Source organism: Megalobrama amblycephala, linkage group LG5 (assembly GCF_018812025.1).
Source record: "Megalobrama amblycephala isolate DHTTF-2021 linkage group LG5, ASM1881202v1, whole genome shotgun sequence".
NCBI lineage: Eukaryota > Metazoa > Chordata > Actinopteri > Cypriniformes > Xenocyprididae > Megalobrama > Megalobrama amblycephala.
Genome location: NC_063048.1, coordinates 22618538 through 22638855, shown reverse-complemented (window position 1 = coordinate 22638855; position 20318 = coordinate 22618538). Strand labels below are relative to the sequence as shown.

The 20318-nt window shown below is 37.3% G+C and overlaps 1 protein-coding gene across 1 annotated transcript in view; it reads right to left on the bottom strand.

The window, feature by feature from the left end:
* Positions 1-18821, bottom strand: part of shtn1 (shootin 1) — a 32734-nt gene extending 13913 nt beyond the window's left edge. Inside the window, 7 exon segments of the mRNA XM_048191282.1 lie at positions 196-277; positions 633-730; positions 2125-2290; positions 7166-7260; positions 16143-16203; positions 17001-17053; positions 18645-18821. Coding sequence (XP_048047239.1) covers positions 196-277; positions 633-730; positions 2125-2290; positions 7166-7260; positions 16143-16203; positions 17001-17053; positions 18645-18702 — 613 coding nt within the window. The 5' untranslated portion in view covers positions 18703-18821.
* Positions 18822-20318: the final 1497 nt, after the last annotated feature.

Genomic DNA, 20318 nt, shown 5'->3' with positions numbered 1-20318 from the left:
GGTGTCAGAAATCACTGTAAGACTTTTGTAATTTTAATAACAAGACAGGCAACACAGTAAAGGCTTTGAATGAAGCAATGAAGATGTACCAGAGTGTAAGTACAGAGGTTAGGATCAATAAATGTCTGGATTGGAAAGCAGTAAAGAGAGAGAGAGTGCTAAGAGGATATAGTAGAGAACAGGAGCACAACTGACCTCTGTTGTATTTTCCCAAGAGCTTCTTTTGTTGGAATGTTTCAGCTATTAAAACAGTATTATCATGTTTCTCTTTCAGGAGCTTAGGAAGAAAGGGAGAGTGAGGGCTTCATTTATTTGGGTATTAAATTGGGTCATCTGAAACATTGAACAACATGAAACAAAGACAGCCCCCTGTTTTCAATTTGATAGTCGTTATTCTGAGTGAAAGCCACTGTGAAATATGGCAAGGGTTAACGCTAATGACATTAAGGAGGTGGATCAAAACCCTTCCGTTCTGTCATGATGAGAGGTTTTTACATCGATTAAAAAAGTGAGTGATTTTAGACTGTATATACTAGACCTTTTTTTAAATTATGTACAGAAGATTAACCTTAAAGATGAGTATTGTTTCATTAATGCAGTAAAACCCAAGATTAAATGTATTTCTCACATACCTCCTGTCTAGTTTGGCAGAGCTGCTCTCTTGTTGCCTCCAGATCGATCACTATCTGCTTCTTCTCAGCTAGGATCACCTCTAGTTTATCCCTCAGCTCTACCACAAATAAACAAGAAATGTATAAAAAAAATATATATATATATATCACTTAATTTTCAGTCTATTTCCCACACAAAAAGCTGATCTTCTGTTCTTGAAAGCCTAAATTAGGCACGTTAGTATTATTAAAAAAAAATTAAAAATAAAAGGTTTTACTTTTAAGCCAATTATTTATATCTTTTGCTGTAGTGTGTCAGTAGGAAATGTCAGTTTACATTTCCAAACATTCCTTTTGCCATTAATTGTAATAATCCAGTGAGATTTTTGTATGCACAAGGAGTTTGACAACACCCGGTATGCTCCACACCAGAGTCCATCAGGGATTACATGAAGAAAAAAGAAAAAAACTGAAAAAATTGAGACAGACTATATCCAGAAGAACTGCAGGAATGTCTCCAAGATGCTTGAAGAAACCTACCTGCAAAGCTACAGTACTGTGAAAAGATTTAGGCACTTAAAAATGCTGTAAAGTCAGGATACTTTCAAATATAATGTCATAAATAGAATTTATTTATCAATTAACTTTATTAACTAAATCAAATCAATCAGGTACACTTGCAAATAGTTTTTCAGGTAGCCGTGGAGGTAGGTTTCTTCAAGTGTATTGGAGACGTTGCTACAGTTCTTCTGGATTTAGTCCGTCTCAGTTTTTTTGGTTTCTTCATGTAATCCCAGATGGACTCAATTATGGTGAGATAAACACACACATATTATATATATATATATATATATATATAAAAAAGGTGGAGTTTATCATTTCTGCTCTAGTAGTAGCATCAAACTGCAAATATAATGACTGCTTTCTCACAGGTCATCCATTATTTGACTTAACAGGGTGTCCTGCCTTAAAGGTGCTCTAAGTGATCCTGGGCGGAGTAACTTTCTGTTGACTTTCAAAGTGTTGTCAAACAAAACAGAGGCTAGCTAGACCCTCCCTCCTCCTCCTCCTCCTCCTCCTCCTCCTCCTCCTCCCCCTCCCCTCCGTGCTCCGTGCCGTGAACGCGCATTTAAAATCATTCTTGTCGGTTATTGGCTGGAGCATGTTTATTATGTTTTGTGGTCCAGGCTGCACCAGGTAGTTTTTATTGCTGTTTTCGGAGCTTGTGGCGACTACAGAGACCGCGTTCTTTTACAGTGTGTTCGGGGGACAGGCAGCTAGCGGATAGTGAGGAGATGTCTGCTGTATGTGACAAAAAATGTTTTGGCCTAAAAACACGTGACATCGCTTAGAGCACCTTTAATTTCATGAGGAGCCGGTGTTGTTAGACCCAGTTGAGCTGCTTATTCTTTAGCTGCAAGTGGTGTAGAAATTACACACTTCACCTTTAATATTTAGATACAAAAAAAATATTTGATTAAGAAATACATTGTGGGACAGTGCATTGACTCACCTGTGATGACAATCTGACAGTGAGAGGAGCAACAGACACCTGACGACTCCTCCTGTTGATCTTCTTCATCTTCATCGTCAAGATTGATGTCGGCGATGACATCAGCACCAAGACGGGACATAAAGAGCATACTCTTCCTCTTCAGAGAACGGTTCTGTCTGTTCAACTGAGAGAAAGATATACATTTATGTAGCGTATTTGGCAGAAGCATTTATCCAAGGTATACATCTGAACCCATGACCTTGGTTTTGCCAGTATCAAGCTGTACCAACTAAGCTACACTACCGAAATGCTAATTTGCTTAGTCTTGGAAAAGACAGTGTCTTTTGACAGTGCAAAAAAATGTGCAAAACCAGCACAAGCTAATCTAGTGAGGGTAATGTCATCACATTTATAGGAATAATCAGAGATCAAAATGACACCAGTAACACCACAAATGATATAAAACCCAATCCGGTGATTTTCTGCATTTGCCTCGGAGTGAAAAGATATGAGAAATCAAATCAGCAGCATGTAGACAGACCAGCCCACTGGAACCCCAGTGGGCGCCCATGCAATTCCCCTCAATCACACAGCCAAACAAGCACAGCACGAACACTCTGGAAAAGAGCAATAATCAAGGGCAAAATAATAGACATTTCATTACATGTATGCAGGGGCAGCAGCAGCAGACACTCCTGTTTTCATAAATAATTACAGCATTCTATCAGGCACGGCCACGAACCCCCACCCTCGCAACATGTACATACCTGCATCCGAGAAATTTTACCTTTTTGAACATCCAATTAAAGTAATTTAAGACTGGTGATTCACACTTCAATTAGGAAGGCCACTTAATGGAAACTCAGAGAGCCAATGGGGGTGGAGGTATGTAAATTAGTCCCGGATGACATTCCAGTCAAAGAGAGAAAAAGAGCAGGAGGCAGGGATAAAATGCCCCCTCTTTAACAAGCCTTTATTAATGACATCCAAGTGAGGACACACACCACGTGAATCCATTTCCTGATGGCGTCCTTCCTGCTGAATGCATCTTTTAAAAACGCAATCAACAACACATAATATGGGGATAAACACACAGAAACACACACATACACGCTCGCTCTGTGATAATCATCCAGCATTGATGAGAGCGCAGCGGCAAAATTACACAGTGGCAGAAATCAGACGTGCGTCCCGAGGTGGCCAGGCCCCTCATCTCCTCTGATCACACATCAAAACAAAATGTCATGTGTTTGGATTGCACTTTGATTTGCCTGCCACCACCCGCGAACCCTCATCCATTACTGCTTTTTAATTCAAAATGTTCCAGAGTTTAAGAAATTGATTATGATTTTCTTCTTTTTGTGTGTGTGTGGTGGGGGGGGGGGAAATGAGGTGTCTGCCAGCCTCGGGGTCTCTTGGCAGACAAAATTACAGCCATCATACACAATAAATCATACAGCTGAAATGTAGAGACTTTTTGAGACAATTCCACTCGCTATCCTCCAATCACACCTACCAAAATTTTTGGACTCATTTAAATGTAAATTTGGGATGAGCCAATGCTGTAATTTTCACAACGTATCCTTCACATTTTCAGGAAGAGGTGAGATTTTTTTTTTCCACCATGCAGTCTGAGATGCAAATCAAGTCAAAGTCTTTCACACTTGTTTTATAGATATTCGCAAGACTACTTCACATAAATACAACAAGCAACAAGTCAATATCAATATTTCATGTCCAGATATTTATTTACTGGATAAGAAGGATAATGTACAGTCAGCTGGTCATTGTGGCAAAATAAACCTACACTGTGAAAAAGCACTGTTGGTTTAACTTAAAGTAAGTTACCTGGTTGCCTTAAAATTTTGAGTTAATACAATGAAGGTGATTAGTTTAATCATCAGAAACTCAAAATATTATGTTATCTGAACCACATTAATTATTGAAGTTGATTTGACAAAAGAAAATGTTGTCATAAATCATGAAAATCATTTTTTACAGTGTAGGAAAGCAACAATATTACAATTCTGGCCAATACTGACAAGGCGATTATTATTATCATGTTATGGCAGAAAATAGATAAATGTCGAGTATTACAATTTTATTCAAATTTATGTGTATATATATATATATATATATATATATATATATATAAAAATCAAACACTAAAAACTAAAATTAATAATTTTAAATGCAATAAGTTAATATATTAAAATATAAATAATACATTAATTAAAATATTATTAAGCATTTATTTTGAATTGTAGTAATATTTCACATTATTACAGTTTTTTTTCAATATTATTATTTTTGATCAAACAATAAATAAATAAAAATCTTACTGTCCTCAAGCGGTAGTGTAAAAAAAAAATAGAAACTAGCAAGAAACTAGAACTTAAGAGACCAATGCAATGCAAAGTGTTTCCTGCCTTACAATAAAGATAGATGAGGCACTTGAGCTAATTCGTCTATGTGCTGAAAGAGCAACTAGTGACAAAAACAACTGCATCCTCAATCAGACATGTGTCCTGACAGATGGAAGATGAGCAAACCTGTTGAGGTCAAAACCTTGCTGTTAGTTCCACAGACGTGAGGGGCTCGGTGTGTGTCTGTATGTGTGGGGGGGGGAATCGTTCACAGTGCAGCCAGGACAAAGGGCATCTGTACCGGTTTTCATGCACTGTGGCCACCGGCGAACACAGAACAAGCTGGGCTGTGCATTTAAGGATGTCAGGAAACCACTGATTGGTTAAATCAAGCTTTTATCCAACACATAATGCTGGGGCACAAAACGGCCCAGCTGCAGGTCTATTTCCTTCTCACAAATGAAATGCTCTGTGGTCTTCCTCAACCACAGCGTTCAGAAACATCTGTGATGGCTTCACATACAGTACTTCAAGGAAAAAAATGTATACCTCAAAAGAATACCATAGAACTACATTAGGAAGTGATTTTTAAGAAATGGCAGTAACAAAATCTTTGTCGACCATTCTAAATAACCAAGAGTCCACAGGGTTTTGTCATCTCAGTCTATTTTGCCATACAAAAATGGAAGTCCGTTTTCCTTTGCACAGAGAAACGTCTTCTTTTCTTGGACAAAGAAAGACGTCACACGACAGCTAGCCTGCTTCTAAAATGCAGGACAACAGTGTCCTTTTTCAATCTAAAGACTATTTTCTCCTGGTCTTTATCTCTTTTATCTGTGTCTATTCCTTTCACTGCTACTGTTCTCTCATTTCTCTCTCTGTGTGTGGTGATCAGCGCTCATCACCGACAGACATCAGAAGAAAGTTGATTCATCCATCAGAGACAGCAATGAGCCGGTAATCGTTCCCGCTAATTTGCCTCACATCTGGGCTTTTAGAGATCCATTTACCTGCTGAGCGCTCAGCGTAGATGCCACTTCACTTTTCAGACCCAACTGAGCCTGAGCGGCGGAACCGAAACCCGACTAAACAATGTGCGGAGCAGGGACTGATGGCAAATTGAATACTTCTGTAATGAGTGGGTCCAATGAGGTGGACAGGCAGTCAACACCAAGATGCAGGTATACCGGAGGGAGATGGTCTTAAAATTGACTCAAGCGTGAACTGAATGGAGTGACTTCCCATGTGGAGTACAATTGTATGTATTTTGCTCAGGATGGAGGAGGAAATAAATGGAAGGTTGCATGGATGGAGGCATAATGGATCCCTACCTATTTACCATGAAAGCATAAGCGAAAACATGAGAGTATGATTCAAGAAGTACTGTTTCTGAGAAGAGTAGAGCAATGACTCAAATGAATCAGAACAGAACAGAGGAGAGCAGAACGGAAGACAAACAAATGAAACAGAACAATATGGAACCAAAAAAATTAGAACAAAAAGAGAATCACATGTAACAGAACACAAATTAATTAAATGCAACAAAAACATCAGAATCAAATAAATAAGAACAAAACAGACTTGAATGAACCAAAGGAAATTAAATGAAACCGAACAGAACATAATCAACTGACACAGAACAGAATATTAAAAAATGAACCAGAACACAACAGAATCAAATAAAACAGAACAGAGGAGAATCGAATGATACAGAATAAAAAAAAATAAAAAAAAAATAGAAACAAATAAATAAAAAAAAAATTATCAAATGAACAGAACAGAATGGAATACAAAAAAAAAAAAGAGAGAATATCATGAAACAGAACACAAGAGAATTAATTGAAACAGAATCAAACCAAATAAAAAAAACGGAAACAAAAAAGGAAAGATATAATCAAATGAATCAGAACAGTACATAATGAAACAAAACAACATAATCAAATGACACAGAACTGAATCAAATTCACAAGAACATAACAGAATCAATTGAAAAAGAACATAAGTACAAAAGAGAATCAAATGTAACAGAAGAAAATCAAATCAAACAAAAACAGAATCAAATTAAAACAGAAGATAATCAAATGAACAGAACAAGATCAAATCAAACAGAGCAGAATGGAATAGAAACAACAAAAGAGAATAGCATGAAACAAAACAAGTGAATTAAATGAAACAATAAAAAACAATCATAAATAAGAACAGAACATAAACAAATCAGAACAGAACAGAATCAAATAAAGCAGAACAGAACAAAAAAGAATCACATGAACCAAAACAGTACAGAATGAAACAAAAACAACATAATCAAATGACACAGAACTGAATCAAATGCAACAGAACACAACAGAATCAAATGACACAGAACTGAATCAAATGCATCAGAACACAACGGAATCAAATGAAACAGAACAAAAAGAATCAAATGAATCAGAACAGAACAAAGGAGAGTAAAATGAAACAGTACAGACAGAATCAACAGAAATAGAACAAATGAGAATCACATGAAACAGAACAGTCGGAAAAGAGCAGAACAGGACAGGACAATCAAATGACACACAGAACTGAATCAAGCGAACCAGAAAAGAATGAAATGAAACCGAACAGAATCAAATAAATCGGAAAGGAGGAGAATCAAATGCAATATAAAAGAATAAAACAGAACAGACAATCATAACTTTATTGCAAAACCTCACCTTTGAAGCCAAGGCCTCTACACTCTCTCTGCATGTCTTCTCGATCTCTAGATTCTCCTGAATGTTGTTCACCTCCTCTATCACCCTGTGTGACACTGAAGACAAGAAAAATGTCAATTATTTTGATGGTTTCCTCAATAATGCAAATACACTACAGTTGTCACTACATTGTCACTGCATTCATAGACAAGGTCACAACAATTACTCTGCTCTGAAACTTAGAACAGCCCTTTATCCATTGTCTCCAGACTCCTTTCACACAAGTTGACTTGGGACATTTGGTGAACAATCTCAGCAAGGATTTGAACTGTTTGAAAAGTTGAAAACTGTTTGAACAGCACTCACAGCAGTCTTCTGTAGCGTTACGTGCAATACTTCATCTAAAACATCTTTTCAACATTCTTATATAATTATTATACATGCATTTTCTATGATCTAATAAAATGGACATGGGTTTTATATCCACCTGTCTGTCATTCTATAGGACTATTTCCATCATTTGCTGCATATTTTAACCTTTTGCAACAGTGACTATATGATTTTTATATACAGTATCTCACAAAAGTGAGCACACCCCTCACATTTTTGTAAATATTTTATTGTATCTTTTCATGTGACAACACTGAAGAAATGACACTTTGCTACAATGTAAAGTAGTGAGTGTACAGCTTGTATAACAGTGTAAATTTGCTGTCCCCTCAAAATAACTCAACACACAGCCATTAATGTCTAAACCGCTGGCCACAAAAGTGAGTACACCCTAAGTGAAAATGTCCAAATTGGGCCCAATGTGTCAATATTTTGTGTGGCCACCATTATTTTCCAGTACTGCCTTAACCCTCTTGGGCATGGAGTTCACCAGAGCTTCACAGGTTGCCACTGGAGTCCTCTTCCACTCCTCCATGACGACATCACAGAGCTGGTGGATGTTAGAGACCTTGCGCTCCTCCATCTTCTGTTTGAGGATGCCTCACAGATGCTCAATAGGGTTTGGGTCTGGAGGCATGCTTGGCCAGTCCATCACCTTTACCTTCAGCTTCTTTAGCAAGGCACTAGTCATGTTGGAGGTGTGTTTGGGGTCGTTATCATGTTGGAATACTGCCCTGCGGCCCAGTCTCTGAAGGGAGGGGATCATGCTCTGCTCATTCATGGTTCCCTCAATGAACTGTAGCTCCCCAGTGCCGCAGCACTCATGCAGCCCCAGACAATGACACTCCCACCACCATGCTTGACTGTAGGCAAGACACACTTGTCTTTGTACTCCTCACCTGGTTGCCGCCACATACGCTTGACACCATCTGAACCAAATAAATTTATCTTAGTCTCATCAGACCACAGGACATGTGTGCGACGTATGGTCTGAGCACTGACAGACTGCTTCACTATCACTTTTGATCAATTTAATGCATCCTTGATAAATAAAAGTATTAATTTCTCTTCTGTTCTTTTCTTTTTCTTTTTTTTTAAATCTTACCACAAATGTTTGAACGGTATCACAAAAATGTTAAGCAGAAAAAAAAATAGTTTTAAACATTGACAATAATAAGAAATGTTTCTTGAGCAGTAAACCATCATATTAAAATTATATTTCTGAAGGATCATAAAACACTGCAGACAGGAGTAATGGCTGATAAATTCAGTTTTGGAATAAACAGGAATAAATTACATTTTTAAATTAAAAAAGAAAATGATATTTTTATTCAGCAAGGGTGCATTAAATTGATGACAGTAAAGTGACAGTAAAGACATTTATAAAATAACAAAAGTTTTCTATTTCAAATAAATGCTGTTCTTTTGAACTTTCCATTCATCAAAGAAAAAAGTAATCCCGAAAAAAGTATCATGGTTTCCACAAAAATTTTAAGCAGCACAACTGTTTTCAACAGTGATAGTAAGAAAATGATTCTTTAGCAACAAATCAGCATATTAGAATGATTTCTGACTCTGAAGACTGGAGTAATGATGCAGAAATAAATCATATTTTAAAATATATTAAATTAGAAAACAGTTATATTAAATTGTAATAATATTTCACACTATTACTTGAGCATAAGCCTTGATGAGCATAAGAAACTTCTTTCAAAAACCGACCCCAAATATATAACCTGATGCTGAAAAATGTTCATGTCCATCTTATTTAGCAACATCTTTCAGACTCTCTTTTTTGATGTTGTTGTATCACCTCTCCACCTTGACCTTCAAACAGCTGTTGTCTGCTGTATAAATCTGTTCAAGTCAGCTCAGTGCTGCCCTTCATACTGATCCTATAGGGCCAGGAGACAGAGATCAACACAGACCTTTCTAGCCGTGCTTATTGTTTGTTATAGGATTGATAGAGTTGTCTATGGTGTCTCTTTGCTTTCATCGACAAATACAAGAACCTTCAAAAGGTCCACAGTGTCTCTAAAGATACATACATATATATGCATATACATATTATATACACGGAAAGTATTCAGACCCCCTTAAATTTTTCACTCTTTGTTATATTGCATTTAAGTTCATTTTTTTTCCTCATTAATGTACACACAGCACCCCCATATTGACAGAAAAACACAGAATTGTTGACATTTTTGCAGATTTATTAAAAAAGAAAAACTGAAATATCACATGGTCCTAAGTATTCAGACCCTTTGCTCAGTATTTAGTAGAAGCACCCTTTTGATCTAATACAGCCATGAGTCTTTTTGGGAAAGATGCAACAAGTTTTTCACACCTGGATTTGGGGATCCTCTCCAGTTCTGTCAGGTTGGATGGTAAATGTTGGTGGAATTGGGTTTAAGTCAGGGCTCTGGCTGGGCCATTCAAGAACAGTCACGGAGTTGTTGTGAAGCCACTCCTTCGTTATTTTAGCTGTGTGCTTAGGGTCATTGTCTTGTTGGAAGGCAAACCTTCGGCCCAGTCTGAGGTCCTGAGCACTCTGGAGAAGGTTTTCGTCCAGGATATCCCTGTACTTGGCAACATTCATCTTTCCCTCGATTGCAACCAGTCGTCCTGTCCCTGCAGCTGAAAAACACCCTCACAGCATGATGCTGCCACCACCATGCTTCACTGTTGGGACTGTATTGGACAGGTGATGAGCAGTGCCTGGTTATCTCCACACATACCGCTTAGAATTAAGGCCAAAAAGTTCTATCTTGGTCTCATCAGACCAGAGAATCTTATTTCTCACCATCTTGGAGTCCTTTAGGCGGGCTTTCATGTGTCTTGCACTGAGGAGAGGCTTCCGTCGGGCCACTCTGCCATAAAGCCCCGACTGGTGGAGGGCTGCAGTGATGGTTGACTTTCTACAACTTTCTCCCATCTCCCGACTGCATCTCTGGAGCTCAGCCACAGTGATATTTGGGTTCTTCTTTACCTCTCTCACCAAGGCTCTTCTCCCCCGATAGCTCAGTTTGGTCAGATAGCCAGCTCTAGGAAGGGTTCTGGTCATCCCAAACGTCTTCCATTTAAGGATTATGGAGGCCACTGTGCTCTTAGGAACCTTAAGTGCAGCAGACATTTTTTGTAATCTTGGCCAGATCTGTGCCTTGCCACAATTCTGTCTCTGAGCTCTTCAGGCAGTTCCTTTGACCTCATGATTCTCATCTGCTCTGACATGCACTGTGATCTGTAAGGTCTTATATAGACAGGTGTGTGGCTTTCCTAATCAAGTCCAATCAGTATAATCAAACACAGCTGGACTCAAATGAAGTTGTAGAACCATCTCAAGGATGATCAGAAGAAATGGACAGCACCTGAGTTAAATATATGAGTGTCAAAGCAAAGGGTCTGAATACTTAGGACCATGTGATATTTCAGTTTTTCTTTTTTAATAAATCTGCAAAAATGTCAACAATTCTGTGTTTTTCTGTCAATATGAGGTGCTTTGTGTACATTAATGATGGAAAAAAAAAACACTTAAATGATTTTAGCAAATGGCTGCAATATAACAGTGTCTGAATACTATTCGTACCCACTGTGTGTGTATATATATATATATATATATATATATATATAGTCTCTTATGCCCACCAACGCTGCGTTTATTTAATCAAAAACACAGTAAAAACAGTAATATTGTGAAATATTATTACAATATAAAATTGTCATGCTGTATCGCTGAAAGCAGGACTTCAGATCCACATAAGTTATAGTTCAATCCAAAAACAGAAGACTTGGGAAACACAGGAGAAAATAACACAACTAAAAAGCTTAAACAAGAGTAATATCAGACAAGGAGGTAACTGAAGCTGAGTCAAGAAACATTTCTTATTAATATCAATGTCGAAAACGGTTGAGCTGCTTAATATGTTTGTGGAAATGGTGATACTTTTTTCAGGATTCTTTGATGAATATGAACAGCATTTATTAAAGCATTTATTAAGAAGAAATCTTTTCTAACATTATAAACAACTTCACTGTCACTTTTGATCAATTTAATGCATCCTTGATGAATAAAAGTATTAATTTTTTTTTCTCTTTTTAAAAAAAAAAATCTTACCACAAATGTTTGAATGGTATCATTTCACAATATTACTGTTTTACTGTATTTTTGATTAAATAAATGCAGCCTTGGATATTAGAATGATTTCTGGCACTGAAGACTGGAGTAATGATGCTGAAAAATTCAGCTTTACTATCACAAGAATAAATTACATTTTAAATGTAATAATATTTCACAATGTAACTGTTTTTACAATATTTTGATCAGCCTTGATTAGCATATTTCACAAACAGGCCCCAAACATTTATATCTTGATACTGAAAAATGTTCATGTACATCTTATTTAGTAACATCTTTCAGATCCTCTTTTCTGTTGAATCACCTCACTTGACCTTCATACAATAGTTGTCTGCTGTATAGATCTGTTCAAGTCAGCTCAGTGCTGCCCTTCATACTGATCCTATAGGGACAAGAGACAGAGATCAACACAGACCTGTCTAGCCGAGCATATTGTTTGGATTAATCGAGTTACCCGTGGTACGTCTTTGCTTTCATCTGAAAATGCAAGAACCTTCAAAGGTCCACAGTGTCTCTAAAGATTCTCTCCTTTTGAAAACGTTTGTAAATGACCGAGATTTGTCTCTCGTGCACAGAAAGAATCCCAAAACAAGACGGATTGAAAGGAAACTTTCAAAATTCAAAACGCAGCCAGTCTGACGAGCAGCCGCAATCTATCAACTTCTAAAGAGGCGGAAGATGGGGAGACGGAAGAGGCAGACGCTCTTAACGCCTGGAGCTCTTACCTTATTTGTGTCCGTAATCACCAGAGACTGGCCACGGACCAGCTCACAGCCTCTTAACTAATTACACATTGTGGTTGAGAGGCAAAAACAGGAATTAGCACCATCACGGCCAGCGGCTGCCTCCCAATGACACCTAATTAAAACTTGATGAACGCCCGTGTCTGCGATATCCAAGTTCCCGCTGTAAGCCTTTCCCTGTCACTCATTAAACAGTACTTAGCTGCCAGTTGGTCTCCCTCCACCCCATCTTTCATCTTTCTCTCTCACTGGTAGTACTAGCACTAAGTGACAGGTTAATTGTAATAGCTTCTACACATAAACCAGGCTAAGTGTGAGGCAGTTGCAGAGCAGGAGGGGGACGGGGGGGAGAGACTTCACACGTCAGGCTTGGCAGCTTTAATTGTAAGTTTTGGCCTCCCCATCAACGTTACATCTTCAAATCTCTTTCTTCTCGTGCCGTTCCTCGTGCACGCGTCTTCTCAGAGACAGACAGTGATTACGTGCACGAGGACGCCGAGTATAATGCTATCGGGCCTGCGTGTTGGAGAAGTGAATTAGAGCCTCTGATGCTGTTTCTACAGCACCGAGCTTGATGAGGGGGCAGATGCCTTTGTGGTCTTATCATTAGAACACAATGGTCATGTTGTCATCAACCTTGCCATCTCCAATTGAAAAGACATGATTGTGTGTTGGGGGCTTTTTCCTTGCTCGCTCGCTCGCTCACCACCTCCCCCCCCACCTAGCCAGCCTCCCCCTTGGTCGCTTTGCGCTGAATAGAAGCAATTTTCCGAGAGCTATGAAATCACGTAATAGCTCCTAATATGCAGCTGCTCTGCTAGAAGCTGCAGCCACTATTTAAGTGGAAGTCATACACAATACGTTTTTATGGCGGAGGAAACATGAGCAAAGGCCAAGATTATTCACAAAAACACACGCTCTTCTCTATCAAATAATGACCTATTTCGTGCATTAAAATGAGAATGTAATGGATTTTTTCTCTCCTCCCCAACACCAGCGGCCATTTGTTGTGCTTTTTAAAATTTCGCCTTTTAATTCACGTGTTTGAATTCCATGTTTCCCTGGAGAAGAAAAAGAAGGTGACATTTGTACAGACATGCGAGAGAGGTGAAGTGTGGCGATTTGGCGAGGGAGGGACCACGAAAAAACCCATTTGAGACTGAAACCTGTCGCATTCCCCCTCACTCAGGTGTGTGTGATTGATATCAACTAGGGATGCTCTGATCAGGATTTTTGCTCTCGATAAAACTACCGATTTCTTGTCACCATAATCGGCCAATTCCAATCTGAATAAAGATGTGCGATTTACTTTATTTTACTAATGTTTCATGAAGTTACAAAGAAGAATGTGGCGCAAAAGTCTCATCTATATACTGTTTACATGTATCGACAACAGCGTTTTATGGATTTACCTCATCAAATTGCGTTTGGTTCATGAGATCGGCCAAATTTAGTGACTCCCGATCTAGTCATAGAATGCGATTATTGGCTAATACCGAACTGTGGCCAATCAATCGGAGCATCCCTAGTGCACGGTAAATCAAAATCTGTCAATCTAAGTGACTGATCCAATCCAAGCACGCTCCAGTGTCCGATTGGTCTCGACCATAGACTGTAAAAAAAAAAAAAAAAAAAAAGATGGACGGCGCACCTTCACTCTCTTCTATTGTAGTAACTGAAGCTGTCAGTGTGCCAATTATGGCGCTGACATCTTGAGTCTCGAGCCTGCGTGTAGTGAACTTGGAGCCCGAGTCTGCACAGTAGTGAGCATGAAGTAGAGCCGTGATATCAATGTCCCGCCAAAACTCAGAACAACTCATTATGTCGTGTGAAATAAACAGTTGTGGAAATGTAGAAATTAAAGTTAAAGCTCCAATCACCTCGCGAAGATCTAGAAAAAAGTCAGTTGGCGCCTCAGTGAATACTTCACTCAGTGAAGCTGTCAATTTCAGCTGTCAATCATGACGTCTCATCCCTGTTTTTATAGCATCAACTAACTAAAACCAAACTTTTTTTAACCCATAGAGTGCCTCAGGGATGACGCATTTTTGTAGGCAAAACCCGGAAGCGAGTTAGCATTTTAGGACTTCCGGTTCCAACGCCGTAAAGTCTATGGGTTTTTTGAATGGGTTTTTGCTAAATCGCCTGAAATAAGGTCTGTGGTTAACAAAGCCTCTAAATACTTTCACGTTTTGATCTATGACATAAAACACACCAGTTATAACCCACTTGTGATTTTTTAAACTTTTACTGTGTCTTAAAATCGGCGGTTGCTAACAAATTGCTAACAGGGACTACTTCCTTTGGCGGGAACTTTAGACGTCATCATTAAAAACGGGACATTTGGACAGCATTTCTCATGGAAAAGTGGATAAGTATTCATAACAGCACAGATCATAATCAGCGAGCATGTTTATAAATAAAGTTGTTTTCTAAATAAAGTTTGAGGAAGCTTGATGGTGACGAAGTTGATCCGCGACCATGGTGTGCTGTAGTCCGTTTATAGCCTACTGTTAGCCTTTTATATCTGACGACTTTATTTAGGCTTCAAAATCTATAAATGTTGTGTTAACTTGTAAAGATTATCTTGATAGACAAAACGTGTAAGTGTAACACAGAGCTTATTTTCTGCGATTTTCCAAAAGTCTATGGGAAAAATGCATAGGCTTTCAATCGAGGGAACCCGTGCGCCGCTAACTTCTGGGTTGGCCTACAAAAACACATCATCCCTGAGGTACTCTATTGGAATACATGGAGAGGGCGGGGTTTATGACCTATACTGCTTCCAGCCACCTGGGGGCGATCGAGATGCTTTGGCTTCACTTTTAGGGTTAGGGTTAGTTCAGTAGTCAGGGCACTGATCAGGGAGTCAGCCATTTTAAGGGCCATTTCTAAAAAGTCCCACAATGCACTGTGAAAACCAGGGAGCATCGAAGCTCACAATGCTCCCTTAGCGGAAGTTCTGAAGCGCGAAACTTAAATCACGTGAGAAAACTCACTACACGCAATGACGTGCAATAGATGTTTTTTAAAATACAAACTATTATTTTATTATATTTCAGCATAAACATACATTGCTAGACAGGTAATGAACATAATCTAGCTAACATTTATAATTTATTTACGGCTGAAATGTTGCATGTATACGTAACAAGCAAAGTATTTATCATAAAGTACTTTAAATAACATTACAAGTAATGACAGAAAGTTATCAGCTCTGCTTTTGTTCATAAATACCAGTAGTGATGTTGTACAATGAGGACGTTGTCACGTCGCCGGAAATAGAGTCATAAATGTCCAATGTGTAGTGAGCCAGTGTCCTTTACTGTCCAGTGGCGAATTCATGTGCTACACGATATACTGATTCACGAGCTACTACTTTTGTTCACAGAAGGGATTTTAGTAGGATTATGCCTATTATTTTGACAACTTGCTTTGATTTAGAGCAGTCTGAATAACATTAAAACATTTCCAGGGAAATGATGATTACGGAATACCTAGGTGTGTCTATATGGAAGAGTGTCCTAGTTGTTGCAAGATTCTGGGATCAAAGTCCAAAAGAGCAAAGCACACAGCCAGTTTTTCCCACAGAAATCGAAGCAGCCTTTATAAATCACTCTGATTTACAACATATTATTGTTTTAATGTACTACACAAAAGAATGTCATTTGATAGACATTAAATGAATTTGAAAAGTTAATGAGATAAATCTAAAATATTTAAAACCAACCTTGTTCAAATTCTTTCAGCTTCTGTAAGGCCTCATCTCTCTCCTCTTGCATTTTTTTACACTGAAACAAAATAATAAAAAAGAAGTTTATATCATTAAAAAAATATGTAATAAATTTGGTTCAGTGGCCAGAGTATATAATGCACTGATAGAACAGATTTTTTATTTAAAAGAACATCTGAATTTAATTTATTAAAATCAAAAGCTCTGAAAATATCATTTTAAATGTATAGATCACCCAAAAATGAACATTCTGTCATCATTTACTCTACTTAATGTATGCAACCGTTCAAACGTTTGAGGTCTGTAATTTTTTTTTATGTTTTTGAAAGAAGTCACTTATACTCAACAAGGCTGCACTTATTTGGTCAAAAACACAGTAAATACCATAACATATTATTACAATTTAAAATAATGGATTTCTACTTTTATATATCTTTAAAATGTAATTTATTCCTGTGTTGGCAAAGCTGAATTTTCATTATCATCACTCCAGTCTTCAGTGTCACATGATCCTTTGAAAATCATTCTAATATGCTGATTTGCTTCTCAAGAAACATTTAATATTATTATCACAGCTGTGCTGTTTAATATTTTTTTGTGGAAACCATCAAAATTTTCAGGATTATTTGATGAACTGAAAATTCACGGTATGGACAGAAACTGCTGAAAAATAAAGATAAAACTATAAACTATTGATATATATTTATAAAGCTAAGATAAGTTAAAGATTTTCAAAATATTTTCTTTTATATTTGGGTGAACTATCCTTTTAAGACCACACACAGATGTAGCAGAAGTGCAAAGAACAAAACAAATTTTTGAAAAAAAAGAACAACATGACAACAAACGTCTTACCTCCTTTTTGATTTTCTCGTGTTCTCTTTGGAGGCTTTCATACTGGAGAAGTACTGCAGAAATACAAGGCCGCCAGTTAAACATCTCACAACTTCCAATAACTACGCAGTTAATTCAATACATAAGAGAAATCAAACTCAAGAGGAAACTTTTACAGCAACCCACAACTCATGTCCAGCATGAGGATCGCTCATGGAAACTAGTGCTAATTTACACATAAGTATTTTTAATGTTGCAAAAATATATAATTACAAATAGAGGAAATTCTCCTCATGGATGAGAAATACATTTGCTGGTCAAGACGATGACAGTTCCACTCATATCTGTCTACATGCCGCCTGTGGTATGAATCAGCATCAGCTCTACTGAATATGTATCTAATATTAGAACAGAAGCCATGATCTGTAAAGGGTTTACAAACCACACTGTGTCTGGGTTATTAATGTCACAGTGAGACAGACTACCATGGAAAAGATCGTAGCACAGAGTCTCTTCAGTTTAATTTTGTAAAGTTTCAGAGCACAGCAGAATAACGTGAATAATCTCTCTGTTCTCTGCCTCTATTTATGAGGTCTGCAGGGCGCTTTGAGCAAAAGGATATAAGCAAATCTTGCCTGAAAATGTCTTTCAGAGAGTTGTTTACTAACCTAATTCAAGAGGGAAATTATACAGCAGTCAGGAACATTTACTCATGTAATCATAACAGTAACATTTGTGGGTTCAAAAAGAATTTATGTATTTTACACAGCTGAAATGAAAGTGCAGCCTGTCTTAAATTGATGCAGTTTTACATGGTCATATGACTAGAGAATTCAGAGATGATGTCTGCATCAAAGCTTCATAAAACATGTCATAATAAAGACACAACTACAATATTAACATTCAAAGGGTCGATAGAAATCGAAAATGTCATAAATCATGATCAAAAATATGTTAACATGTCAGTGGTCACATTTGTGTCAACTGGGAAACCAAAGCCCCATTCTGAATAAGTAGTGTAAACACATTAAAATGATAGATTTCTATAGTAGTTATTGAGTATTATCCCAGGTTACAATTTGTGATCAAAGATAAAGCATATACATATACCATTCGCATTTATCTCATTTATTTTATTTGGGTATCCAATGAGTAAAATAGTTACACTGCTCACCTAGCTGGGAAAAATAGGATGACATAAGTCAATCAAAAAGATACCTGTCTTTTAAGACAGACTGCTATTGCATACATGAAAAACAAAAGAAATGCCAGGATGTTCACCAAAAATGTGTGTGCATGTCCAAACAAGCCTCTCAAAGCAAAAGAGTTTATAGAATTAAAAGGCTTTGTAGTATTTTCCTCTGCATGCAGAAGGGATTAAAACCACATGGGCAAAGAATGCGATACAATCTTTGTTCCACTTCAGAATTTGTTGGTTGGTAAATATCCAAGATTGTTTTCCAGACTTTTACAAGAACTATTATGGACTTTTCTTTCTGGGAATAAGGATAATCAAGTTTATATCGAGATGAGAGAAGAAAAATCTTCACGTAGGCCTATTATTATTATAATACCTGTGTGTAGACTGTTACAGACAGTTAGCAACATTGTTCCTATACACTGAGATACCCGCACTATTCATGCATTTGACACCGTCACCCTTACCTTGGTTGGACAGCTCTGAAACCATTTTCACTTCTTTTTTCTTTCTCGTTGACGCCATTTAGAGTTCCTGTGGTTACTGATTCAAAACTTCGATTAAGCACAGCGCTTACGATACAGGAAATGGTAACGTTACCTGGACACACCTACTATCACTCGCGCGCTCCGTTAAAGTAAAAAGGCACCATGTTAACGATAGTTTCAAATACAGTAAAAACCGATGACATGCATAAAAATTAGGACCTTAATGCTATTTTAAGTGTCTGCTGTTCTGTAAAACAAGTCTCCATTACCAACTTGAACTGCATTTACTACACACTGTATTTGTTCGACCCCAGGAGGCATGGTATCAGCAAAGTGGCATTAAAATAATTAATAAAAATTACATTACCTACGATTTTACAGTAACGTTAGTGTTACTTAAACTATAGCCTTAGTAAACTTAAAAACATCGCGTTTCTAACTCTCAGAAGTTAAAGGATTAGTTCACTTTCAAATTAAAATTTCTTGATAATTTACTCACCCCCATGTCATCCAAGATGTTAATGTCTTCAGTCAAAAAGAAATGAAGGTTTTTGATGAAAACATTCCAGGATTTTTCTCCATATAGTGGACTTCAATGGAGCCCAAACGGTTGAAGGTCAAAATTACTCAATTACAAAGTTTCAGTGCAGCTTCAAAACGTTCTACAGGATCCCAGACGAGGAATAAGTGTCTTATCTAGAGAAACCATCACTCATTTTCTAATATATATATATATATATATATATATATATATATATATATATATATATATATATCGCTCTCTTCTTCTCTATTTGAATTCCAGCAGTGTAGACACTGCTAAGTGAATTACTGCCATCCACAGGTTAAAGTTTGAGCTAATTGTTATAGTTATATACTTGCACTAGCATACTGTATATGACAATTTAGTTCAAACTTTGACCTGTAGAGGGCAGTAATAGACGTAGCAGTGTCTACACTGCTGGAATTCTAATAGAGAAGAAGAGAGCTAGTTCAAGATGAGCATTTATGGTTAAAATGTACAATTTTTTTAATTGTTTTTTTAGAAAATGAGCGATGGTTTCTCTAGATAAGACCCTTATTTATCGTCTGGAATCGCTGTAAACTGTGATTTTGACCTTCAACAGTTTGGGCTCCATTGAAGTTCACTATATGGAGAATAATCCTGGAATGTTTTCATCAAAAACCTTCATTTCTTTTCGACTGAAGAAAGAAAGACATGAACATCTTGGATGACATGGGGGTGAGTAAATTATCAGGAAATTTTAATTTGAAAGTGAACTAATCCTTTAATTTACTGTAAATAGTCCACATTGGTTATAGATAGATAGCCCCCCAATAAAGGTGGAAATCGGACCACCTTTAATGACAGAAGTGATTTGCTTGAAAAAACGATACAATACAATAACTATCAGATCTCTACATAAAAAACATTAAAATAATAGCAAAACAAATTGTAATTTGACCTTAAATATGACATCTTTTACTTCAACCCCTTGGGCAAAGAATTGTCTAAAGTTAAAGAAGCACCCAATAACTAAAAGAACTATGATATTGATGTGAAAACTTATCTTGGTAGACAGTCCCACCACACACAAAATAACATTAATGTTATTAATGAAAAGAAAGAAAAAAATTAAAGCTGCCAGCCAA